Here is a 26,608-nt window from a genome sequence, read left to right on the forward strand (position 1 = left end):
TAAATTAGGGTGCTTCCCAAAATGGCCGACCATAGTTCACACCTTCAGCATGCTTTCAAAATGGTGGTTTGGCCCACTAAAGTTAACAGCCCCTCCCCTTTTCTTCTGCAGTAGGGGAGGAGGTAAGTATGTGAAGAGATATGCGTGTGTCTGTGTGAATGGTAATCAGAGAATGAAAGAGTCTGTGTAGAGCGTAACTAACATTAACTTTCATTTAACTTATAAACACAATATTGTGGAAATTGCGATTAAACACAGCAGGCAACAAGTGTGTGCTCCGTTTATAAGCATCAAAACAAACAATCCAAAATGGCGTTAAAATTAAAAAGTATGAAAGTTCACTATACTAATCCTTAACTGCTTATATACACACACACAACCCTTCGATATTAACCTGTCCAGACCAGGGTGTCCCCCACCTCCAAACCAGTGTCAGTTAAGATCTGCACATAGACCGTATGCGACCCTTAACCCTGGGATAAAAAAGATTCTCTGGCCAAACCCTAACCCTAACCCAAGGGTAAAAATTGAATAATACAAAACTGATGAAGACATGGGCCATTGAAGTTAATAGATCCCCTATGTGCCAATAGCACACATTATGAACACGTGTACAACCCCTGAAGATATAACATGTTCATAAGAAGAAGTGTCTCAAACAACATTGAGACCTGGATAAAAGTAGAGGCGTTTTGTCAGTGTGCATCTGTCCTTGGTCGGCATCTGCCTTATGTTTAAAGGGCAGAACTCTTCAAAGCGTTGCATGACCTGTGGAAACAGACAGGGTATAAGATTTTATAAAAACAAGACCATCATTACTGCTTTATTACTGATGTTATTTTACCTTTAAACACATTATACAATAATATTTTACACTCAGAATGGATTAAAAAAAGTCTACACTTACTTTTCTGAAAAGTTCGTCGATGTCATCCTCATATGCGTGGTTGTTGAATTTGTCGACAATAAACTGGATTAACAAAGACCCGAGAACTGGATGTCTATATGCCTTGGTGCCTGCAGCGCAAAACACGAAAAGACGGAAGATACATTTATCGTCTTTCATCTTCACTCTATCGTGAGATTTAGAAGGAGATTATTTTAGATTTAAACGGACCAGGCGTGCAGGAGAGAAGAGAGATGAAGTCTTTTTCTCTGTGTTGGAGTGTTGACCTACTGAGTTCAGGCACAGCCGCAGAGTCACTCACCAGCACAGCGCCTTTCTCAACTGAAACATGTGGCCCACTTTTAATACAGACTGATACAGAAAACGAGACCTTCATGAATTTGTATTAAATTCAGTTTAGTTACTTTCATCACCTCACCCCCTTCATGCATCCCTTCATCCCTCATCCTTACCTTCTCCCTTCATTCCTACCCTCATGCCTTCATCCTCCTTTCCTTATCCCTACATGCATCCCTTCATTCCTACCCTCATGCCTTCATCCTCCTTTCCTTATCCCTACATGCATCTCTTCATCCCTACCCTCAGTACTTCATGCTCCTTTGCTCATCCCTACTGTTCATACTGCTTGCATGTCTCATTCTAGGTACTGGCTGGGTGTCCTGTAATAAGCTCTGGTGGAATGATGCCTGAGAACAAGAGTCTCCCTACCTCTCAGACAAGCCTATGAGACCCAGCTTCACCTCAACCCCTTCACTTAACGTGTATTCATTTCTCCTCAACTTCCAACATCAATTTCCATTCAAACCTTTTAATCACTTATGGTTGGGGCGTAGCCCTTACGGGAGAAAGATTGGTGTAACTGTAAAGACTGGATGAGAATACCTCCTCTGCAGGCCTGGATGATGAGGATTTTAGTTTTGTTCAACAGAGCCGGACATTTCTCTGGACCCAAGTGTTTATAAATGTTGTCGATGGGGAACTCATCCGAGTCCGATTTTGAGTTTTCAACACCTAGGATATTTCCCAGTTCCCCGTGAGACATGATAACCACCATCACGCTGTCTGTCCCTCGGAGTTTTGGATGTTTAGAGAACCTGATTACAGCATTATCGATGGCCTGTGAGAAGAAATTAGAAAGAGTTAGGTTTCATTTACTTGTCAACCAGGAAAAAGATATGTATTCCACTTTTCATCGTGACGCACCTTTGCAGTGAGGTTTGTGTATTTCACCACCTCGTATCCCAGACCTGTGAGAAGTTTCTCTGCGTTCTCCTCGTCTTTCTCAGCTCCATGTCTGTCTAATTCCTCAAGCGTGAACTTTATATTGGTGATAAGCAGCGCCACACGATTCCTATAGTTATCTTTGGTCACAGGGTAAATCTGAAAGGAAGAGTTTAAAGGATATTGTCGTCTTATATGTAAATTGAACAAAAATGTACCATGTCTACAATGAAAACTTTCACAAGATACATTTTAGAAAACAATTTTGAGGTAAACTGAGATGCAAACTAACTCAATAAAATATCCCATTGTTTCCACTAGATAGTAAATAGCAATAGGGTAATTCTATCAATTAAGCCACATTTATATGACTTTAATGAGAGACTGACATCTTTCTCGTTCTGTTTATTCCTCCAGAAATCCTTAGTAGTGGGGATGAGTGTGGTCGACCAGCCCCCCTCCTTAATGCTCCGAGGCTCTGCAGCTGCAAAACACAGAAATACAAGATTACCTAATAAAATTAAGTATTTGAGTCTGAAATTACAATATTGGTTAGAGATGTGTTGATCTATCTTTCGCAGCCACAACAATTCAACTGTTTATTTTTCCATAACTGAAAAAGGGTTCGTGCTACCGAAGAGATGGCATTGTTTTTAATATATGTTTGGTCTCAAAAATTAACGTTAGTACTCTCTGTCAGTGGAGAACTTCAGAGGCAGCTACAGAGCTGCCAACTATTCAAAAAACCTTGGAGTGAGATTTTGTCGGGGGTGACCAAAATTTCGCCGCGCACGCAGCCACACACGTTGATGGCTCAAATATCGGGGAATTGGAATTAATTTAGTTTGTACCCATGTTGTGCATTCTGGTGGTTTGTGGGGCCCAATGTTGTTGATAGGGGTGGCCTACTGGAGATGGACAACATTGGTTACATTCTGTGAAGCAAATACATAGCTGAAGTTCCACCCCCAGGAAATTTTGGTTTAAGAAGTTATTTCCTGCATTGTAGTGGATTTTTGGGTGGTATGCTAAAGATGTGCATACCTGAACTTATTCTGATTCATGTTCATCTGATCATGACTTGTAGGGCCTTCTTGACTTGAGCTGAACATTCAACCAGAAAACTATTGTTGTGCCTCAATGACTGTCTATGTACCACAATATAGCCTAATTAATAGACCTGTGTTTAAGATTTTACCAAGGTAGGTTGATTGACATTTTGATTACAATGGTATTCAACTAATTCTTAACTGAAACCTAACCTTTATTGTTAATAATTGTATTCTTAAGAGCAGAATATTTAAAATAAACAATGCTATGATGTTTTGAGCATGCAGTATACCACGAGGTTAACAAGGTGCTCTCCCGCTATTAGTAAACAAATAATTTCTTTCGAGATTTAAAGTTTAAGAGAGTGAGTACTTAATTGAACCACATGTCATGTCATCAACTATATTGATGACATATTTTATATGATATAAATGATCAAATATGCATCCCATACTTTGTATTCCCCTTCTGTTGTCCTGGAGTTTTAATTTTACCAATTTTACCAATCACACTATTAAATGCCCCCCTCTGCCCATCCACTGCAGCCACACAAGCAGTCATACAGATAAAAGGAGAGGGGGGGGCGGGGCTATGTATTCTCCATATAGGCTTGAGTGGAGAGTACGTAATTTACCCTCCATACCCGTCATTGAACGGAGCAAACAGCGGAGAAGTTATTGAAGATGGATGACCTTATATTAATAATTTAAGTGGAGAAGTACAGTGAGTTGTATGATCCTCAGCACAAAAATACAAACGTGGCGTGAATGTGTGTGAAAACATGCAAAAGCGTGTGTCACATGGTAAACGCGTGAGAGTTGGCAGCTCTGCAGCTACTTGCTAGCAGCTAGCCAATGCTAACCCGCATACTGAGGTAAGGAGACATTCCTGTTGCTGTGACTGGATTTAATGCTTTATCCCCGGGAATGAGCTCCAGCCAGAGCCGCTGCTGGGCTGAAGCTTCCGAGTCAGATGTGTTTATTGTGGGATATGTACTTGTCTTGTTCTGGACGTATGAAGGTGACAGGTCCTGTCTCTGCGTTGCTGTTTGTACTCACTGCTGTGGTTTGTGGTGTGAATACAGACACTGCAGCAACTCGATAGTCTTCTGTTCTATAATAATAATAACATCATGGTTTATAATGTTAACACCCCTGCCCCAAAAACAACTGGATGGATTACAACTAAACTTGGAAAGATGTGATGCAGGTCAAAGAAGAAACCATTACATTTTGGTGCAGGGCTGGATCCAGATGTTCTGATGTCTTTAACAATTTGAGTCTAACAAGCAGTGGTAGAGCTGGGGGTGGCCAGGGGTGGCTGTGGCTAACTCACACTGAATCTTGGCCACCCTATTGGTCACTACAGGCAACATGTCACTGGTTTTCCCCATGCGGAACCTTCCTGCACTAGCACAGGCTCACTGCCGTACACTTAAGCAGGGTGCACATCCTGTGCCTAGCAAGTCTAACCAGTGGTTACAGGTGAGCTATTATATCAAAACAGATTGCATTTCGACACTTTTAGCGAAGTTTTGAACTTCTAGCACCGCTTCTAGTGCTACTTGATATTATAGTTTACCTGTAACCATACTGCTGCTGATCACCATAAGCTGAGCAAAACTATGTGTTGGTGCTTGGGGTGTTGCTGCAGAAAACTCAAAAACAGATAATGCTATCAAACGATACTGTTTTATCAAACCTTACGAAACGAATTACAGGGGTGTAATGTACTAAAATAAATAAAATGAAAAACTACTGAGCACGGAAAATAAAAGTGGTTTACATCAAAAGTCAAAGGGTGTCGTGCGTCTCCTGATTCTATCCCGCACGCTTACTTCCTACGCTCTGGTTTGATGCTGTTAAAGCGGGTAACCATCCATTATGGCTAATATGCTTTTAGTTAGCAACAACCCATGAGCGTGTCAGCAACAGCGTGTTTATTTTCTAAGTTCCCTCACGTTCACTGCTGTGCCCTGATTTGGTGCCTTTTAAAGCGGGAAGCCATCTATTATGGCTAATTAACTTAGCAACAGCCTATGATCGATCGCAGGAGCTTGTTATTCTTCGAAGTCCTCGTCTCTAGTGCCGGAGTTTGGCTTCTCAAGTTGGAGAGCTGAGGTAATGAATGTCAAATTATGCATCTGTTGGAGTCTGTGGCAGACTGCCGGCGACATCTGAGGCAGCCATATTTATACCTTGCTGCGCTGAAACCGGAACAGCCTTGTGTTAAAACCACACCTCTTCCGCTGAGAGTTGCGCCCACAGAGACATTTTAGGGTGATGTGTCTCTCTCTCTCTCTCTCTCTCTCTCTCTCTCTCTCTCTCTCTCTCTCTCTCTCTCTCTCTCTCTCTCTCTCTCTCTCTCTCTCTCTCTCTCTCTCTACAGTTGGGACATTTCCTCAAACTGTGTAAACATTGAGGTGCGGTGAAGTTGTTACATGGTCCAATCGACACAAAATCGCTCACGCTATATCAGAGCCCCTACTTAAACAAATCTATTAGTTTGTACGTAATAATACTGATGGGGCCACCTACTGGTAACAGGAAATAAGCTTTGTTTTAGAACTATCAGTCAATTTACATAGCATTTTCATTATTATTATAAGTAAAATAACATATTGTATTGTGAATAAACAATATTTCATTAAGGCATATATCGGTTAAAATGATAACAGGCCTGGAGACAGGACCTGGACTTGTATAGTGAGGCCCCACCCTAAGGTTCTTATAATTTCCTTGGGAAATTAGCAGCAAATGAAACAGCCATAAATCAAGTAACACATTGTCACCCGGGTTTTTTGTAGGGCTGGGGTCCTCATAGTTAATCCAGCCCTGACAAAAGTGAGCTCTGAAATCACACTAGTTGCCTCCTCTGTTATATTCCAAAATATGACCTAGGTTTCTGTAAGCAACACCTAAATTTAGTTTTCTAAAAGTTGTGATGTGTTCTGTACCAGTCCCACTGTACTTCTTCATTTCATCGTAGTGTTTCGGCATAGTTGAATTGCTGCTTGCCATCTTCTGTTTGAGAGCCTTTTGTTGGCTGGCCATACTGCAATCACAACAACATAACACAAAGTTACAGCCTACAACTAGAATACCATGTTGGAGTTCATCCAGTACATGTCTTTGAACACACACGTGTGGATTTGTGCACACTCACTTGTAGGTGTCGGCCACAGCCTCAGAGTCAGTGGGGGTGGTTAAGCGGCAGAAGGCTGGTGAGGTGAGTTTACGTCCAGCTGCCTCCTTCACATCACAATTGGCCCCATTGTTCCGGAGCAGAGCGTCCCTATCCGAACGCAAAATCTGGCCCTACATATGTCCAAAGTCACAAGTTAACTTGAAGTGCAATTACTAGACAGCATTTTTATTTTTATATTATTTATTGTAATATTTATTGTTTGTGTCTTCTTTAAACTGTCTGTTGCAAGTTATAAGTCACATACAGCCCAGATTATCCATTCAATGTATGCATATTTCAGTTCCGAAATGCTGTCGTTAGCGGACCAATCACAACCAAGGGCTGTCCCTATGCTCTCCGAAATAAGCACGGATAGTAAGAAAAATCATAGGTTCACGAAAAGCTCTGCAAGGCGCTCGGAGAGGGCGTTCCACGGCGGAGAGGGCGGTCCTATCTGTCCGTGTCAGTCAAAACGGAGAAGCATATATCGGCCTTCAGTCTCACAGGATTCCTCAACTTCACCCAGAGGTGTGAAAAGCCACAAGGGTCACTCCTATTGGTCACTCTGGGCCCAGGACCTGTGAGGTCACCGGGCCAATATAAGGCCACTTGTCCCACTCTACTATCTCTTTCTACAATCCGTCTAAGGGCGTCCTCTCTTCCTGCATCGCAGTGAGGAGAAGCCTGATTTCTCTCTACGAGAGGAGTGCAAAGGTGCAGCTTCTAGCTCATCTCATCAGGGAAACCACCTCGCAAATCTAGCTGTACCAAACTCCTAGTAGTGACTCGATGTCCTGCAGGAGAACTTCAACCAGCAACTGAGCCCCACGGCTCAACAGAACCGCAAAGGCAGAAACCATACGACCAGCCAGAAGACTTCACAGAACTGCAAACTGAACTGCTTTTTTGCTAATCTTATTGATATTGTTATATCATTATATTACTACCAGTATCACCAACCAGCACAGTACATTGCACTGTTATATTGTCAGATGTAAAGACTGCAAGCAATCCTGCGAGCCTGGGTAACTAAGCTTCTGGATAGCCCAGTAATGCTTCTTCTTAAAGTTTTCTCAATACTGCAAATGATCCACTGTGGTCAGATTCACCTTTCACACCTGATATTTTGGTTCAGACTTAATTGAAATGTCTGAGGGTTCGGACCAAAAAAGGGAACATACAGCAAACACCTGTTCTTGTCAAGATTATTGTAGAAGCTGGTTAATATGTAATCCCTCTTCAGTATACATTTCTGCAAAAAATGTTGCTTTTTTATTAACATTCATTATGTGCTTCATATGTACCTGTGGTGCAGCAGCATAGATCAAACATACAGTTCACCCAACCTAAGCCTACAAGTGCACCCTACCTTTATGACCAGTTTACAAAAGGTGGGGACATGCTGCAATAAAGCTGAGGTCTATTTATGGTGGAATTTATGAAAGAACACAAATGCAATATAATTCTGTGAAAACACTAAAATGCAGCATGTGGTATCAATATCATTGGGAGTTTTGAAATGATTACATAGGTAGAATAAAGATTCCCTGAACAACAGCTCAAACTCACCATCTCTGGGGATCTTATTGTTCTGATCTGCTGCTCACGTTTCTCCTGCAAGGCGAACCGGTTATAGCTGCACTGGCCCAGCTTCACGTCCATGCACGGCTTGACGAAGCGACGAGTCACATCTGAGACACGAGAGTGATGACTGAGTACACTGTACAGGCAATATCATCATATTGTATTATATACTGCATGTTTCTCTAATGATGGATTTTCTAACTGGGATTTTTTTTTCAAAATATATGCTATTTTGATCATGTACAATGAGTAAAAACCTCCCTTGTATCATCTGAATATCACATAATATGCGGAGGTATAAGCTTATATATAAGCCAAATAATGTTAAATTTGGCTCTGGCCCCTTATTGTGATTTTACAAAGGTGAATATACTATATCCATATATCCATGCATTTATGTATATATATATTTATATATGCATATTCATTTTGTATACCATGTCTGCCTATATACGTAAAGACGGTCTAATCTGCACATATATGGACACGTCTATCCCAATATCTCCTCATACTTATACACAAATTAAGTTTTACATGCTCGTGCAATCATCCTGTGCCACTGCACTTGGGTCCATAACATTTCCATACAAACTATATCTGTAGTGAAAGGTGTATATTATGTACATATTCTGTATTTTTTTTAATTCTCTTGTCTACCTCATTCTGACTTGTCTGCTGCTGTAACAAGTGAAATTCCCTTGTGTGTGGGCCGAGAAAGTTGTGATCTTATGGACAACAGAGACATATCAGCTTGAGTCTCTTACCACTGGGGCTGTCAAGAGGGGAAGAGGATCCGTGATACTTGGGAAGGTGGTTCTGGAGCCCCATTTGATTAAAGCAGTCCTCTGCATTCACCTGGGAGACACACATATACCACATCATCATCATTCTACACTCTACACACAGGAAGATACTGTGTATCTGGTTTAGGGCAGCAACTAACAATATTTTCATTATGCTATAATATATATTGGATGCTTTGTCCTGATCCAGTAAATTGTAGAATTGCAAGTACCTGTGGCTGCTTGGTTTTCTGTGCAGTATCCATTCAGATGTATTGTTATTCTGATGGAAACTGTACAGCCAGTCTATTAGCATCAAAACTGTCCAGTAAAGCAACACATGCTGTTAACCAAAAAAAGATTAAACTGTTAAATATAGACCGTTATTAAACCAGAGAGAGAGAAAAAAACACATAGAAAAAATGTAATAATGGTTTTCTTCCAACTGCAAGTAGACTCGCAGCCCGGTGCAGGATGGCACCTGTGTGACATATGGGTTTCTGGGAGTCACAGTAACTTTTGATGACCGGAGAAGACAGAGGCAGACATGATGCCATGACTCACTCCTGTTTGAACAGCACAGCTAAGCCCTAAAGCAAACACTGCAGATAAATATTGACGTGCGATTAGACCATGATATCGGAACTGATCATCAAGAATTGACATTTCTCCATCCATCTTTTTATCTTTGACTCCTGCTGAGAAAGTCCCACTTTGGCTTATTCATTCATTCTTAGTCAGCTTTTCTTTATAGTGTATCACTAAATATATAGGGTGATGACAGATTTTGTAAACAGCTGAAGCCCGAGAAGAATTAAGTCATCTCCTGGAAAAAAAACTGGAATATGAATCTATAATGAAAAGGTCTTCATTTCACACAGTTTTGATCCTTTGAGGTTTGTATTTGTGAGATTTCTTTGTGTCACATTTTTCTATTTATGGGATGATTATCACGTAGTCAAATTCCTCTTGAAAATCTTCTTGAGACTGGGAGTCATCTTCATTCAGTATCTGTGTATACAAACCTGTGTTGATAACTCCATTTCTAAATGTCATTTGTGCTAAACCTTCTGCTCTCATGCAGCCCCCAATCAACACTGGAGTCATTCATTAAACAAGTATCCATCCAGATACAGGCAGGTTCTCTTTTTTATCATGGTAACTTGATCCCAAATTAAAGTTTTTTGTCATTTTGTTGCATAAAAATAAGCAGTGTAACCTTTGGCCTTAGCAAAAATGACACATCATGAACACAGTGAATATGACTCATTGCTGCACTTTATCGTCCATCTTCCCATTTCATTAGCTTCAGGAAACTGTTCATACATAGAGTTGTACTGTTTGACTCCTGTAGCCTGTGCATTTCTCCGTTTTTTATTTATAACTTTATTTACTTTGATTTTACAAAATATTTTAGTAGAGGCAAATTCTATGTTTCAGTTGTGTGAAATGTTACTGACTTGGGAGCAGTAAGACACCTATAATTTTAAAGAATATTTTACACTAAATGTATCTAATATGGTGTTGGTCATATTTAAATCATTCATTACATTTTGTTGGGAAAAAAAGAGGATCAAAAAAAAAAATTGCATATTAAATCTAATCGCAATATTGGGGGAAAAAAATCGCAATTAGATTATTTCCCCAAATTGTTCAGCCCTAATACAGTACATAGTTGTCTAATTACTATTAACCCAGTTGTTATGTGTTTATCAGACACTGACCACTTACTACACAGCACTATTTAACTCTGTATCCAATGCAAATAAACTTTGAACTCACAGCAAAGAGGCCACCTGCCCCAGCCCTTGCAGCCAACCGATTTGGACTCCCGAACAACCTGGCCTGCAAACACAGAGAGAAACAAGACACATAAAAAATATGTTGGTTTGTGATTGATACTCGAACATACCAAGAAAGTTTTAACAGGTTTGTCTCCCGTTTGGATAAAATACAACCAAGGGTAAGTTTTATAGGGAAAATAAAACTGTTCATGTTGCCGTTATTTAAATCCTTCATTTTTTACATTTTGATTGCAAATTACAATGACCAGCACAAACAAACTGCCCACAGGCTTACCTACTTCCTAATCATGATATGTCACTATATAAGATAAGATAGAACTTAATTCATAAGGACATTATGGTGCCAGATCTTACTCTAAAATATTATCAACAAAGATTAGACTAATACAACAAGACATTGTCAAGTAAAAATATCAAGTCTAATGAGGAATAATAGACGCTCAGTGCCCCAATATGTTAAATAATACAAGTAAAAAAAGTAACAACAACTTTTAATGAAATGTGTAAAAACTAATCAAACTGTCCATGGTCTAGGTGAAAATGCATTTTCCTCCTCACTATATATACTTTAAAGAGGCTTTTACAAATTTAACAACCTAAGTTAAATGTGAACTTATTCGAAGCAGGACATGTAGTATGTGTGTTCAGTTCGTGCAAAAGCATGCACCTCAAAGGAAGAAATTCACAAATGAAATTATAATAATAACCAGAAGAAGAATTAACATCTTCAACCACAACACTTACAGAGACTGACAGCAAATGTAAAATTCATGGTATCCCTTGGGCCCCAAGGTAATACTCTACCACCATGGGACTGATAACTGAGAGATAGGATCCACACCATGAAACAACTGTTGCGGATTTTACTAAAATCTTAATGAACCCTCCTGTTTGGATGTATAACACTACAATTCACAAAAGGTGAAAAGAAGGCATTTGTGCAAAATAAAAAAATAAACACAACAGAAAACAAAACACACATAGACCCACCTCTAAGTCGTTAAAGAGTGTGTCAGCCAAGTTGAATGATCCAGAGGTCAGTGGGTCCTGAAAAATAGAAAAAAAGAAAACAAATTGAAATAAATTCAGTTTTTTTCCCCCCTCAATATTCCTTTGCAGACTATTTCTATTTAACAACACGTAAGCTGCAACTTGAAAAATCGAACCCCTCTTTACGACTCTCTGAAAGGGACCAAAATAGTCATCAGTAATGCCGCAGACTTGAATGAACGCAATAAAAAACATGTCTCTTGTCAGGAGGGGGTGGTCAAGTGGGAAGAGTTGGGGTCGAAGCCCAGTCGTAAATTGTCCATTCTCCACATACTTGCGCTGATGCATCATTTGATTGCTCTGTAGCTTCTTTCTCAGCCTAAAATTTATGTACGTCATCAACAGCCACACTGAATTTAGGAACATTTTAAATAATTTAAAAATTTAAAAAAACACTGTAATATTTCCTTTGATTTTGCACAACTGGATTTGTTTCCTTAAATCATGGTCTCTGTCAGTAACGTGACACGTGCTGTAATGCTGATATGGTTGCACTGTCTGTAAAGTGACACCAAGAGAGGAGTTAACTACACTGTAAATAGTTAATGAGCCTGTGACAATGTGTTTGCGTGATTTTTCCCTTTAAAAAACATAATGAACAGGCAAAACGTCATTGATGCAAATTCACACATTTCCTTAGAAAACTCACAGTTATTAAGTTTCAGTTTAGGGACAACACAACATAGAATATATGAACATTTATTACTTAACAGAACAGAAATGCAAATTGATTTTCTATCTTAAATCTCTTATCAGCAAATTGTCTTCAGCAAAGGATGAAAACAGACAATAGGAGGAGGATTTTCTGCAGCTGCTTGAGGTTACTTTTAAAAACGGGCCAGGCAGCACCAGGAGCAGGGATTACAGAGATAAACCAGACTCACCTGAGCTCTCTGCTGATTAGCTGTCACACCCCACAATGCTTATGTTTTCACTAAAATGACAGAGGGCAAACCACACAAGTAGAGCACAATCCCCCACTTGTGGAGGCTTCCTTGCGCCTCTTAAACTCCCAGAACGAATCAAATTCATAACAGAATTCATAACAAACAAGACAGATTCCAGCAGAAGCACACGGACAAAATATCCATTATTTCTGAATACAGTACATAGTTGTCTAATTACTATTAACCCAGTTTTGAGGTGTTCATCAGACACTGAACACTTACTACACAGCACTATTTAACTCTGTATCCAATGCAAATAAACTTTGAACTCACAGCAAAGAGGCCACCTGCTCCAGCCCTTGCAGCCAACCGATTTGGACTCCCGACCGCCCTGACCTGCAAACACAGAGAGAAACAAGACACATAAAATATCTGTTGGTTTGTGATTGATACTCGAACATACCAAGAAAGTTTGAACAGGTTTGTCTCCCGTTTGGATAAAATACAACCAAGGGTAAGTTTTATAGGGAAAATAAAACTGTTCATGTTGCCGTTATTTAAATCCTTTATTTTTTACATTTTGATTGCAAATTACAATGACCAGGACAAACAAACTGACCACAGGCTTACCTACTTCCTTATCATGATATGTCACTATATAAGATAAGATAGAACTTCATTCATAAGGACATTATGGTGCCAGATCTTACTCTAAAATATTATCAACAAAGAAAAGCATAATACAACAAGACATTGTCAAGTAAAAATATCAAGTCTAATGAGGAATAAGAGACGCTCAGTGCCTCAATATGTTAAATAATACAAGTAAAAAAAGTACAACAACTTTTAATGAAATGTGTAAAAACTAATCAAACTGTCCGTGGCCGAGGTGAAAATGCATTTTCCTCCTCACTATATATACTTTAAAGAGGCTTTTACAAATTTAACAACCTAAGTTAAATGTGAACTTATTCGAAGCAGGACATGTAGTATGTGTGTTCAGTTTGTGCAAAAGCATGCACCTCAAAGGAAGCTGCAAATAAAAGCACACCACTCCAGCCTTCACCACAGTCCACTCGGGTGTTGGTTGTGATTGCAAACCTTTCATTCTCACACCATTAACATCGCCATATAGATCTTGTGTCTCATTTTACTTTGTCATGGTGAATTATAATTTGTAACTTCTATTGATAAACATTTTAAAATGTATCATACTTCTAAAAGCTAAATAAGTATATTCCCTTTAGAAAATGGAAAGATTCACAAATTAAATTATAATAAGATTTAACATCTTCACTTACAGCAGAACTAATAATTACCAGGATTGCTCAACCCTGGAAAGTACCAGCTATAAAATACAATTTCTAAAATTTCTAGGACTGCAAAGCAGCACTGGTTGGGCCGTTGCATGCGTTTTGCCTGAAAAAAATAAATATATGAAATACTGACTAGATGACCAACTCATTGGCATGGCTTCAGTTATTTTTGGCGCTTGACTCAGGATTTTAAAACTGGAACGATGGAAACAGTAATGTTTGGCTAGGTTTAAAAAGAAACAGCACCCCAAGGTTCTGCAGTTGCATCTGGGGACTTAAGACTGTACGTTTTGTTTTTTTTTCTTTAGTTCTTTTTTTTTAAGTCAAACATCATGTTTAAATAAACCAGTTTGTCATCTGGTTTATTTTGCAGAATTATTGCCTGTCAGTGGCATCGATTTTTTACCTGATCAGTTTTTTGTAATTTACTATGGAAGTTAATCTTAGCTGTTGCACATTACAAGTGTGTGTGCTTAATACTTTCAATGAAAAGAAATTAACATCAGGAAAGTGAGTTCACAAGACACTGTTAATCAAGATCTATTGTTTTATTTGCTCTACCGATATCAGTCAAGAACCACCCCATCACCATCACCATCATGTGAAAAGTGCTCTGGCTGGATTATGGAGGATCACAGAGGTTAATGACGGAGCCACAGTGGCAAGCACAGTGAGTGAAGGGACATGTAGGTATCCTACCATTTTGTCATCCATCATGTTGCCCAAGTTGATGCCGGGCATCCCCACAGTGCGAACCAGGTCGCCGATACGGTCATGGCCCCCTCGGAGCTCCATCCCCCTCAGTTGTCTCATGCTGAATAAATACACATTAACTATTATTTTTTAACCAGAGATTTTATAATAAAATATAAGGTTGTGTTACAATAACAAGTGACAGGAAGAGAAAAAAAGGAAACTGATCCCCCTACCTCTTTGATGAGTTGAATGAAAAAGCAATTATTGTTATCTAATTTAATAAGGTCTCTAAAAGAATTTAAGCATCAGCATCAAACAACAGTATCGGGTTACAGCAGCTGCTAAGAGGTTACGTGACAGCAGTAAATGTAAGCGAGAAACACACTACAACAAAACGATCCAAGGTGTGTGTTTGTGTGTGTGAGACTCTCCATGTCAATCACTTCAAACCCACCACCTATCACATCATAGAGACACGCATGTCCACACCCATTCACCATTTGCACACAAGATATGTAACTCCTGCTGAGTGTACTCTGGACACTGACTTTAATTGCAGAAGCCTCTGCTGCTGTTGATATGAAACAAGTTTGAACAAGTATATCCTGCAATGCTCGCTTGTCCCAGCGCAGAGTGGACAGGTGTAAAATCAAATGTGCTACTTACTTTTGTTCCAGCTGCGTTATGGTGGGCTTGTCCATTTTCCCATACATGGTGACAGGTCACCTAGGTGAGGTGCCAAATGAATACTAATGACAGCGAAAATGCCTATTAGTACTTCTTGCATTACATAATAAGGGACATAAATTGAAGCTTCCCATTGGCTCTCCAGCAAGAGCTCCACCCTGCAAATGTAACCTCATAAAGCCTGATGAGGTTTCACTGTTGTGCGTATTGCATTCACTTAAAAAAAAATGTTTTCTGTTTTTCTGAGATGATTATCTCCGAAATTCCGACTTAAGTACTGATAAAAAAAAGGAGGTCTGTTTTCTGAGAGAACTATCTCTGAAATTCCGTGAAGTTTCTAAAAAAGAAAAAAGAAAAAAAGAAGATTTTTTTAGAATGAGTGAATGCAATACACTTCCGTAGCTCCTTGCTTACTATCCAAACAGAATAAAGCAAGAACATGTGTGTGTGTGTCAGATTCATTACTTTTTTTGAACAAAGATGGAACAAAGGTCATAGGTTAGCAACCCGTGGCTATGGAGCCGCATGCAGCTCTTCAGCTCCTCTGCAGTGGCTCCCTGTACAGTGTGGTGCATGTTGCGCATTTTTTTCGCAAACGGTGAACTTAACGAATCAATTTTCGTTTGATGAATCTGACGCACAGACCCATGTACGTGCTTTACTCTTTATGGATAGTTGGCAAGGAGCTGGCAGTTCACAACGTTGTAACCTCATCTGGCTTTATAGGGTTACATTTTTGCAGGCTTCTTGATGAATAGCCAATAGTTATTATGTTTGAATCCATGTTTGACTAGCTTACATGTCAGAGCTTTTGCAGCTCACTCATTAGCTAGTAACACTTTCAGCATTACTAGTTTGGTCCAGAGGGCCACTAATGTGGCAAAAAGCCCACTAGTAGGGACGTTGGTGCTACTAGTGCGGCTTACAGTGTTACTAGTACAGATTATGTTGTAATAGTTGAACAAAAGTGCCACTAGTTGCTGTAAAAGAGTGACTAGTAAGATTTTTTGTTCAACTAGTACAGTACGATGCTGAACTAGTGCGACCAAATGTCCAACTAGTGCTGACAAAGACCGATCTAGTGGAGGGGACTGAAATTTAATATCAAGGATTTGGAATAAATGCTCAAACGGCTTGCCATACTCCCACACACACACACATACACACACACACAACCGCGCACCCTGTGCTCTCATCTTGCACTTTCACTTTTAGTGTCACATTCCACCTGTGGACCTGTCAGTCAACACGGGGGCGGGGTCACATTGCTAGAACGCGCCCCAATTCAATGGAACTTTGAACATATGTGCACACAAACACACACGCACACACAAATACCTACTCTTGTCTCTCTATAGCTGTGAGAACACTCTTTGACATAACACATTCCCTAGCCCCCGACCCTAACTCTAACCCTAAAACCATCACTACGTTTACATGATGGCATAAACCCGATTTCGGCTGAAGCCCGGTTTCTCTATCCATGGGGGGTTAACTGCTCTATCTCAGGGTACATGGCACTGAGAAATCCGACTCTTGTCCGAAAGCATTTCATACCCCGCTACGATAGGTGGCGCTGTTTTCATTACAGCTAGTGGTGTTACAGCCATTTCCGCCTGACCTCGTCACCACTACCCACAAAAAACAACAACAGCCTTCAACTCAGCATGCGAGAAAGATGACGAACGGAGAGCAAGGTGAAGCTACGTCCCTCTACATGATGTTGTGCATGTTTACTCTAGGAGTACTGCGAATGCGAACGGCGCATTTGATTAGAATGGTTATGGCGAGAAGACGCTGCCGGCGAAGGGCCATGGAGAATTTTGTACAGATGCACATGAGGTTGTTGCAGTCTACCACTGTATCGCAAAGGTGTAAACGGAGACTCTGGATAAAGAGCAGAAACAAAGTCTTCTGGGAGAGAGATGTGTTGACCTTATTTGACGACGAGGACTGGAAAGCGAACTTTCGCATGACTCGCAGATCATTCCACAAGTTGTGTGGGATTATGGAAGGAGTCATGAAGCCCAACGAGGTGACTGTTCGTGCACCAATACCGCTCGAAATGAGGGTCGCCATCGTTCTGTACAAGCTGGCCAGCTGTGCCGAATACAGAGTTGTGGCCAACCAGTTCGGCGTCCACAAAGCGACGGTTAGGAAGATGGTGTACCAGTTCTGTACAGGAATGGTTACGTCGGTCTTGGGACACTTCATCAAGCTGCCGACGACAGAAGAAGCCATCAACATAGCGAACCGATTCGAACAGAAGTTCAACATCCCCCAGATCATCGGGTGCATCGATGGAACCCACATTCCAGTTTTACCTCCAAGTGATGGCTACAAAGACTTCGTGAATCGCAAAGGATGGCCCTCGTATGTCCTCCAAGGCGTAGTGGACGACATGTATCGGTAAGTTTGGGCCAAATACATTTAGTTGTCTGCACTGTGCAACGTGAATGTATACTAACTGATATGTTTATCTTTAAGCTTCTGGAGCATCAGCTGTAAGATGCCTGGGTGTTCTCATGACGCTAACGTGCTGAGGCAATCGACGTTGTTCAGCCAGCCACACCTGTTACCTAAAGTAAGTCCAACTGTACTCTCATGACATATTAATGTATAGATAAAATCAATAAGATCAATAAATGATTTAAGCAACTGAAATTATTCATGCAGGAACTAGTGGGGCTACCACCAAGCTATTGATATTTCTAGTATGTTAAAAGCTTAAAGTGGTATGATGGTTTGTAAAAGACGGGCACCCCCACATATGCATACATGTGTGAATAGCTGAATGTTGGTGATCCAGTTTAGAGTTCCGCCCTTTGTGTGAATATGCTGGGCCATTTAGTAAACAATGGGAATGTGCCATTTAGTGAACAAGTCCAAAAGTAGTATGCAGTTTTGTAAAGGACGGGCACTCTTACATATGCATACATGTGTGAATAGCTGAATGTTGGTGATCCAGTTTAAAGTTCCGCCCTTTGTGTGAATATGCTGGGCCATTTAGTAAACAATGGGAATGTGCCATTTAGTGAACGAGTCCAACCCTGGTAAATTATATTGTTTCTCCTCCCAGGAACCAAGAGAAATCAATGGCGTCTCCATCGGCCACTTCCTGTTGGGAGACCCAGCGTATACTCTCATGGACTGGATCATGAAAGGCTACATCCATTCCCCAAACATCACCCCTGAGCAGGAGTCCTTCAATGTGTACTTAAGCTCTGCAAGGACCACGGTAGAGATTGCGTTTGGGAGACTGAAGTCACGCTGCAGAGTTTTGATGAAGCGAAGTGACTTCCACTATTCATTCACCCCTAAAGTGATTGCTACCTGTTGTGCGTTGCACAATTTCTGTGAAAATGAGAAGGAAGTTGTGAATCCCAACTGGTCAGTGGAAGCAGAAACACTTGCATCAAACCTGCCACAGCCAGGTGTCCGTGCCAACAATCATGCAGACAACACAAATGGACAGAGGATCAGAGGCGCCCTCACAGATTACCTGAGTGCAAACTTCCCCCTGCGCCGACCATACCTTTAGACGTCTTGATATTCAATACATTAATGCCAGTTTTTTTATAGTTTGTAAATACAATTATTATACAGTTCATGTTTGTTTCATCCCACAAATAAAGAAACACCCACTCACAGAAGTTTTGATTAAGTGTTTTATTTATCAAGTCTCAAGAATTTCGCTGCACTGAAGCAATTTGGTGGATGCGACAATAAACACTTTGACTTGACTATTTATAAGAAGTACTAAATAGGTAAAACAAGGTATAAAAGCACACAAGTATAAAAGGTATACATATTAGGGATGAGCGAGTACAGCATTATCTGTATCTGTTAACCATATGAATTATCCGTATCCGTACCCGGAGTGGGCGGGGCCTAACCCGGAAGTGGGTGTGATTTAACCCGGAAGTGGGCTGGTTCAGCATAACCTTCTTTTTTAACTCTTTTTTTTATGATTTTTTTATTTTTTTTTAATTTATTTCCACACCAGGTGTGTGTGTGTGTGTGTGTGTGTGTGTGAGTGAGATGCGAGGGACGTTCACTGTCTCCCGGAGAAACGAACACTCTGTGTCCCCAGCACAGAAAGACGCGATCCACATTCGTTCACAAGTCACACAGACTGGCCTTGCTATTTTCACCTTACATTAACACTTAAAGTTTAGTGCAGTGTAATTGTTTGCCGTGATAATTAAATGCCAGTGTGATCATAAATGACAATTTCAAACCATACAAACTGTCATGTTGTACTGTATTTAATAGAGGTTTACTTTACTGTAAAGTAAGTGTAAATGTAAAGTGAAAACAACAAAACCAGTCACCATGACCCGTGAACAAATACAATTCACGTCTTTGCATACTAAAAACACAGAGCGTTCACTTCTCCGGGAGACAGTGAACGTCCCTCGCATCTGCAGCGCTCCTCTACTGAGCCAATGCAGGTCTCGTGAAACATTTTACAAAGACTCGTACTCGAAGACCCAGTCGGGAAATGAACAAATCATTTCTGCTTCTTTGACTGAGCCTATGGAACAGTCCCGATGCGCAGTGAACCTGAGTGACTGAGAGACAGAGAGCTGTTCTGTGAGTGAGTGAGCAGGGAGGAGCGCTGTGACGCTGTGTGAGGATTTTCATTCAGTCCGAGCACAGATAATGACTCCGATTACTCGTAAAATAATCGTACTCGGCAAAAGTGCTTTATCCGTACCGGATACTCGTTTTAGCCGAGTATCCGGCTCATCTCTAATACAGATACATTGAGGTAGAGTTATGAAATTGTGCTGTATGAACGGTAAGGTGCAAATAAGAAAGGCGGTGTATATGGACAGTGCATATATGGAAAAAATAAGAAAACCCATGGTAATAATATTACATCTATTGAGAGAATGGGTAGAACAATAAATATTCTTTACAGCGAGGTATGTACAGGTCGCGTCCAAGGTGCAAAAAGACATATGTTTTATTCCAGAAATAAAGAAACACTCCGTCACAGAAGTTTTAGTGAAGTGTTTTATTTATAAGAAGTACTAAAAAGGTAAAACAAGGTATAAAAGCACACAAGTATAAAAGGTATACATATACATTGAGGTAGAGTTATGAAGTTGTGCTGTATGAACGGTAAGGTGCAAATAAGTAAGGCGGTGTATATGGACAGTGCATATGGAAAATATAAGAAAACCCATGGTAATAATATAACATCTATTGAGAGAATGGGGAGAACAATAAATGTAGTTTAAAGCGAGGTATGTACAGGTCGAGTTTTGATGGTGTTGTGGTTGTTGTGGTGCGTTTGGCCGAGATTGGAAAGCTTCAAATCTCTGCATCATCCTCTCCATCATAGCGTCAGTGCTCTGGAGGATGCTGCTAATCAAGCACTCCTCCCGGGCCTCACTTCTGGCAACGTCCTCCTTCCATGCCTGTGCCATGAGTCTCATCTCCTGTAGCAGATCAGTTTCCCTCAATCGCCTTGACTGCTGCTGGGTCCTTGTCCCTTAAGAAAGAAAGGACAGGTATAAAGTTAGTTTTATCCCTAACGGTTTGGCATGTGGTGGTAACCATCTTGACATCAGCTGTTTGTTATACTACACAGGATGAGTGGATGCATCACATGAAGATTCTTTGTGATGCCCATATGTTGATGCAGTTTTACTATTGCAGCACTTACCAGGTAGATCTGTCGTATTTGTACTTAATGGCGTACTTGATCGAGGTGGAGTGGAAATGGTAGATGTCTCCCTAGGTGAGGAGGATCCAGGTAAGCCCTCCAGTAGCGAGGTCTCAGTCTCCTCAACGTCCATTGTAGCATCTATAAGATGGTACAGCACAAAACGTTCATAATCAAAGTTAACTTTATGGCATGTACACTTTATGTAATGCACACTATTACCCTTGCAACTAGCTTTCATCCTAAATTGAAATGTAAGTCAGGGAGAAGGTCTACTACACGTAAACACATTTCCTCAAACAATAGCCCAGCTAGCATGTGGCATCGATGTCATTTTATGAATGTACCTTTTTTACATCGGCGGTTTAATTACGCAAGTTAGGGGAAGGTAAACGTGTTTTAACACATATTTAGCACTGCTAGCACGTTTCTCAAAGACAACGGGCCAGCTAGCAAGTGGCACCCATGTTAGCTTCGAAAGTTAGGTTTGGCAAGTGGGACCCAGGTTAACCTTATGTTTTCTGACTGTAACCAGTGCTTAATTTGTAAATCACAAGGTGCCGGAACGCAAAGTACATATGACACCGCAGGGATGACCAGACGGGCACAGGTCCCGGAACGCATACAGAAAACGGTGCTGAAAAAAACATGCAAATGCCCACTGACAATGCTGTGGGACTTACAAGCCTTAATTTCAAATAATATCGATGGTATAAATTTTATGACAATAATTTACAATTATTTTAGGCTATACTGCACAGCACAGGCAAATGCCCACATCAACACAGGTGGGACTTACAGTCAGCAATTCATTTCTCAACATAGATCTAACTTGTAAAACATAAAAAATAAAAGTTCAAAGCTTACAATAAATCACATAAATCTTCCATTATTATTATTTAAAGATTGGCACGGCGGCCTATTAATAGACAGTATGCTCACCATATTTAGTTGTCCAAAACACCCCACATCACGACCATGTCCGGATTCTCCTCCTCCTCCCTGTTTCGGGTTTTACTGCGTGTGTCTGTGGCAGTTCTGTGTCCTTTGGCCACCCACAACCTCACGTACGGGACTGGATTGAATTTAGCCAGGGGGGGTCCAACAAGATTTAAGAAGAGTAACGATGATATGGTGGATGTGAGCAGAGAGGAACGGTTGGGAGTGCAAATCAAGTTCATTTGCGAAAATCCGCGCTCACATTCAGCACTCGTAATAGGAATGCTGTTGACAGCTACAAGTAGCTCCATCAGTTCATCGGGGATGTCTTTTCCATCCGAGTCCCTGTGTTTCCTGTAGGCCCGTATGACTGTGCGCGGGTTAGCAATGTTAAAGCGCTGGCACAGCAACTCCACCTCAGTCTCTCCATACAGCGCACCTGCGTCCTCAGGCCAGTACTGTGCGTAAAGCACCTTCAGCTCCTCAATGAACTTGTTGTATCCAGTTTTATCAGGCAGCCGGCCTCCTTGAGACAACATACGTTCCTCCAAGTTCTTAGCCACAGTTAGGAAAAACTGCTTCGGGTCGAGTTTTTTGTCGCTTGATTTTCCTCCATTCAATGTGATGGAGAGAGTTTTCCTCAATTCCCCTCTGGCTCAGTTCAGTGTAGCGCCCTGGCCGATCCGACATGGCCTCAAGTACCCTGATATCCCGACAAATTGTCTTGTGTGCCGAAATAATGGTAATGTCTCCTTTTTGAAGCTCGACTGAGAGCTCTGATAATTCTTGCAATGCATCGCACATGATGCCTAAGTTGTTCACAAACGCATGCGAAGATATGCGCATAGCAAGTCCACTGTATGTTTGCTTCGTGACGCTATCACGGGAGGGATCTTCTGATGCAGTTTTGAAATGCTTGTAAAGTGCTGGATAGTTCTTCCACACTGCTTCAACGGTTCTAAAACTTGATGCCATCCATCTAGTGTCTAAAATCCGACCTATTTTGCATAGCTGGACATCTAGGCTCTCTGCAGACTCCCTCAGCTGCATTCGGTTTTTGTTAGATGTGCTATACAGTGAATATAACTTGTCCATCAATATTTTAAAGTGATTTATAGCTCCCATCTCTTTCACTACATCCGGGACTGCGAGCTCAAGCCTGTGGGCTGAGCAGTGCCACACTGTAATGTATGGGAAAATGGCCTGGAGCCTACTCGCTACTCCGTTTTTGCGTCCTAACATGACAGAAGCGCCATCACAAGTTACTCCAATAAGGGTTTTAGAGAGAAAATCCTGAGTCAAATGCAGGCGCTCTAGAGCAGTTAAGAGTTGGTGGACAATGCCTTGAGCAGTTAGATCATCTAGCTCTACCAGTTCAGTAAAAATGTTTGTAGGCTTGTCCATATCTGGTAGCTGAACCCTAATATATAATATCAAGCAACTCTTTTTGCTTAAACTGGTTGACTCATCCAGCATTGTACTGAGTTTGGGTGCGCACTGTACTTTTTTTTCAAACAGTTTTCTTTTCATTTCTTCCGAAATATGTTTCTAAAACGCGCCCCAATTCAATGGAACTTTGAACATATGTGCAAACAAACACACACGCACACACACATACCTACTCTTGTCTCTCTATAGCTGTGAGAACACTCTTTGACATAATGCATTCCCTAGCCCCCGACCCTAGATCTTACCCTAAAACCATGTCTTAACCCTCAAATAGCCCTATAAATATTTGAGGACCAGTCAAAATCTCCTAACAATATTGAACCAAATTGTGCCCTCATAGCTTAAGAAAGGCATGCACACATACAGGGAGAGAGAGAGACAGATCTATACAGCTATCCTTACTAAGACTTTGCATTGATTTACACCTTAGCCATGACCAATTCATAGCCAACCCTAATCCCTGACCACTGCTAAACACAGACAGACAGACAGACAGTCAGACAGACAGACAGACAGAGAGACAGACAGACACACACACACACACACACACACACACACACACACACACACACACACACACACACACACACACACCTCATGTTAAGACCCTGAGTTAGACCAACCACGCACGACACAAGTTCAGTGTGTCGTCGCACTTAAGTAAACTGCACAATGTCCCACAATATCACAAACAAGTGTAGGATAATGTAAAACAGAGTGTGGGAAAACAGTTTGCGTTTTGAGAACAATTCGTATTTTATGGCACTTACAAAATGTGTCAAGTTTAAAACTATATTAACACACACCCAGCATGTGTATGTAGGTGTGAGTTGTGATCAGGTGAATTACTTGTTAGTTGGGGGGTGTGATGGCAAGGACTGAACTGGCTCAACCAGTCAGACTTGATAGGCTTTTTATACCATGTAAATGTTCTCTCTCTTTCTCTCTCTCTCTCTCTCTCTCTCTCTCTCTCTCTCTCTCTCTCTCTCTCTCTCTCTCTCTCTCTCTCTCTCTCTCTCTCTCTCTCTCTCTCTCTCTCTGCCTGTCTGTCTCAATCTCTGTGTGTGTGTCTCTCTGTCTCTCTCTTTATTATTGAATACTTTTGCTGTTGTGTCTGATGATGAACAGACTTCTATATGAATGGAAATAATATTTCTCCTAAGATACTCGACCATTACTGACAATAATCCATCAATTCATTGACTTTCAGTTATGCTGCAAAGTGTTTATTCGAGTCAATGCTGCAAATATATTGCTGATGTTCTCCACTAGTAAGCTAGTAGGCATTTTAGCTGTCACTAGCTTACTAGTAAGCCCTTTTAGCCTCACTAGTTTGCTAGTAAGGTCAAAAGACACTTCAACTAGTTAACTAGCTCAAATTTCAACCCCACTTGCTTAAAAGTAAACATTTTGCACCTCACTAGTTTGCTAGTAAGGTCAAAATAGGCTTGTACTACTAAACTAGTGGGTATTTTGACCCCACTAGTTTACTAGTATACATTTTGCACCTCACTAGTTTGCTAGTAAGGTCAAAATAGGCTTTTAATAGTAAACTAGTGGGTATTTCGACCCCACTAGTTTACTAGTACACATTTTGCACCCCACTAGTTTGCTAGTAAGGTCCAAATAGGCCTTTACTAGTAAACTAGTGGGTATATTTGCCTGCACTATAGCTTACTAGTGCATTTGGGCTCCCACTAGTTCAACTAATGCAGAAAATTGTAGGCCACTAGTTTACTAGTGAGCTGAATCCATGTTTGACTAGCTTACATGTCAGAGCTTTTGCAGCTCACTCGTTAGCTAGTAACACTTTCAGCAATACTAGTTCGGTCCAGAGGGCCACTAGTGCGGCAAAAAGCCCGCTAGTAGGGACTTTGGTGCTACTAGTGCAGCTCACAGTGTTACTAGTACATATTCTGTTGTAACTAGTTGAACAAAAGTGCCACTAGTTGCTGTAAAAGAGTGACTAGTAAGATTTTTTGTTCAACTAGTACACTACAATGCTGAACTAGTGCTGCCAAATGTCCAACTAGTGCTGACAAAGACCGAACTAGTGGAGGGGACTGAAATTTAATATCAAGGATTTGGAATAAATGCTCAAACGGCTTGCCATACTCCCACCCACACACACACACACAACCGCGCGTCCTGTGCTTTCATCTTGCACTTTCACTTTTAGTGTCACACTCCACCTGTGGACCTGTCAGTCAACACGGGGGCGGGGTCACATTGCTAGAACACGCCCCAATTCAATGGAACTTTGAAAATATGTGCACACAAACACACACGCACGCTCTTACCTACTACATAACACATAATATAAAAAAAAAGTAGACATGAAATACATGAGATCATCCTCTGTGTCTTATCTGCTGTGTCCGTCCGTTCGCGGTACCAGTTGGAAGAACAACATCCTAAAATAAGGGTTCCATCCTGTCAGGTAGACAGTATCACAGCAGTGAGAAACCTTGTCAGGGGATTTCCACTACTTTAGACACTGGTCAGTGGAATTTTCCATAACACCTCTTACAGTCTTAACTCAGCTTTGTGTCATTATAAATGTATGACATTAAAAACACTTCAATCCTGACCTAGGTTTTGTAAACACAGTGAGTTTAATGCGTTACTAAAATGGATAAAGGAGAATTTCTTTGATGTCACTTTTTCCATCCCTCTGGTGGAATGAAGCAGTGTCATTCAACATCTGGGCTGATGGCCTTGACCTCTCTACTAGGAAAGAAAGACGGAAGTGGAAGAGCCTTCCATGGACATGATCCCAGGAAATGGCGCGTGTTTGTGTTTCCATGTTACCATGTTCTGTAGTTTAGAAGAACAACAGTAAAATGGTAACTAACCCACAGCTATCAAGAGTAAGTAGTATTATAGGTGTGAAAGTGTACTCTGAAGGTGATGTATAATCCAGCTCGGGTTTAGATTTTATTCAAATATATATTCACACATCTCCACAGGTAAATCATATATATTCAACGTGTTTGGGTGGGAAGCCTGTGAGTCAGTATTTGCATTGCTCACTCTCATTATGGTTTGTTCCTATATTAGGATGTTAGCGACACCAGAGTTCATGATATGTTGACCTTTGACATCTCTCTGCAACGCACTCAGCAGCCAAATGATATTACAGCTCCACTATCTGAAATCATTGTAGCAGCCAAGCATCCACTTCCGATAGTATTATACCAAGTCGCCAGCGAAATGGAAGGTCATGGTCGGAAGGAAAGGATAGGTGGAGCAGAGAGGGAGATAATTAAGAATAGTAAAGCTCTTGCCTCAGATGCAGCTTAATACTGCAAAATAAGCAACATGTTCACCAGGGAGGGACCAAGTCAGTCCAGAGACAATGTTCAGCAATAC

At 40.9% G+C, this 26,608-nt stretch overlaps 2 protein-coding genes across 3 annotated transcripts in view; one reads left to right on the forward strand and one right to left on the reverse strand.

The window, feature by feature from the left end:
* stx1a (syntaxin 1A (brain)) overlaps positions 1–4,976 on the forward strand; it is a 57,090-nt gene extending 52,114 nt beyond the window's left edge. The window contains exons 10-11 of one of the 2 annotated variants that reach the window (XM_061072957.1): positions 1,551–1,668; positions 2,546–4,976. In XM_061072957.1, the coding sequence (XP_060928940.1) occupies positions 1,551–1,634 (84 nt within the window). In that variant the 3' untranslated portion in view covers positions 1,635–1,668; positions 2,546–4,976. Of the gene's footprint in view, positions 1–1,550 lie in introns of both variants that reach the window. The other variant, XM_061072956.1, reaches the window with a different exon arrangement.
* Positions 1,672–14,601, reverse strand: LOC133002895 (uncharacterized). Its single transcript, XM_061072486.1, has 11 exons — positions 14,488–14,601; positions 12,806–12,868; positions 11,526–11,582; positions 10,513–10,575; positions 8,713–8,803; positions 7,934–8,055; positions 6,344–6,495; positions 6,135–6,232; positions 2,518–2,612; positions 2,111–2,287; positions 1,672–2,024 (listed from the first exon to the last, which is right to left on the reverse strand). The coding sequence occupies exons 1-11, from the start codon at positions 14,599–14,601 to the stop codon at positions 1,716–1,718; spliced, it is 1,341 nt and encodes a 446-aa protein (XP_060928469.1). The 3' UTR covers positions 1,672–1,715.
* Positions 14,602–26,608: the final 12,007 nt, after the last annotated feature.

The sequence above is a fragment of the Limanda limanda genome, chromosome 6 (assembly GCF_963576545.1).
Source record: "Limanda limanda chromosome 6, fLimLim1.1, whole genome shotgun sequence".
NCBI classification, from domain to species: Eukaryota; Metazoa; Chordata; class Actinopteri; order Pleuronectiformes; family Pleuronectidae; genus Limanda; species Limanda limanda.

What these genes read in the sequence shown, in the direction of transcription:
- LOC133002895 (XM_061072486.1), bottom strand. Translation starts at nt 14,601, where the DNA reads ATGAGACAACTGAGGGGGATGGAGCTCCGAGGGGGCCATGACCGTATC. An exon ending in ACATGATGGATGACAAAATG is followed by an intron (nt 12,869 to 14,487) that starts GTAGGATACCTA and finishes CTGTGTTTGCAG; the next exon opens with GTCAGGGCGGTCGGGAGTCC. An exon ending in CCCTCTTGACAGCCCCAGTG is followed by an intron (nt 8,056 to 8,712) that starts GTAAGAGACTCA and finishes CTCGTGTCTCAG; the next exon opens with ATGTGACTCGTCGCTTCGTC.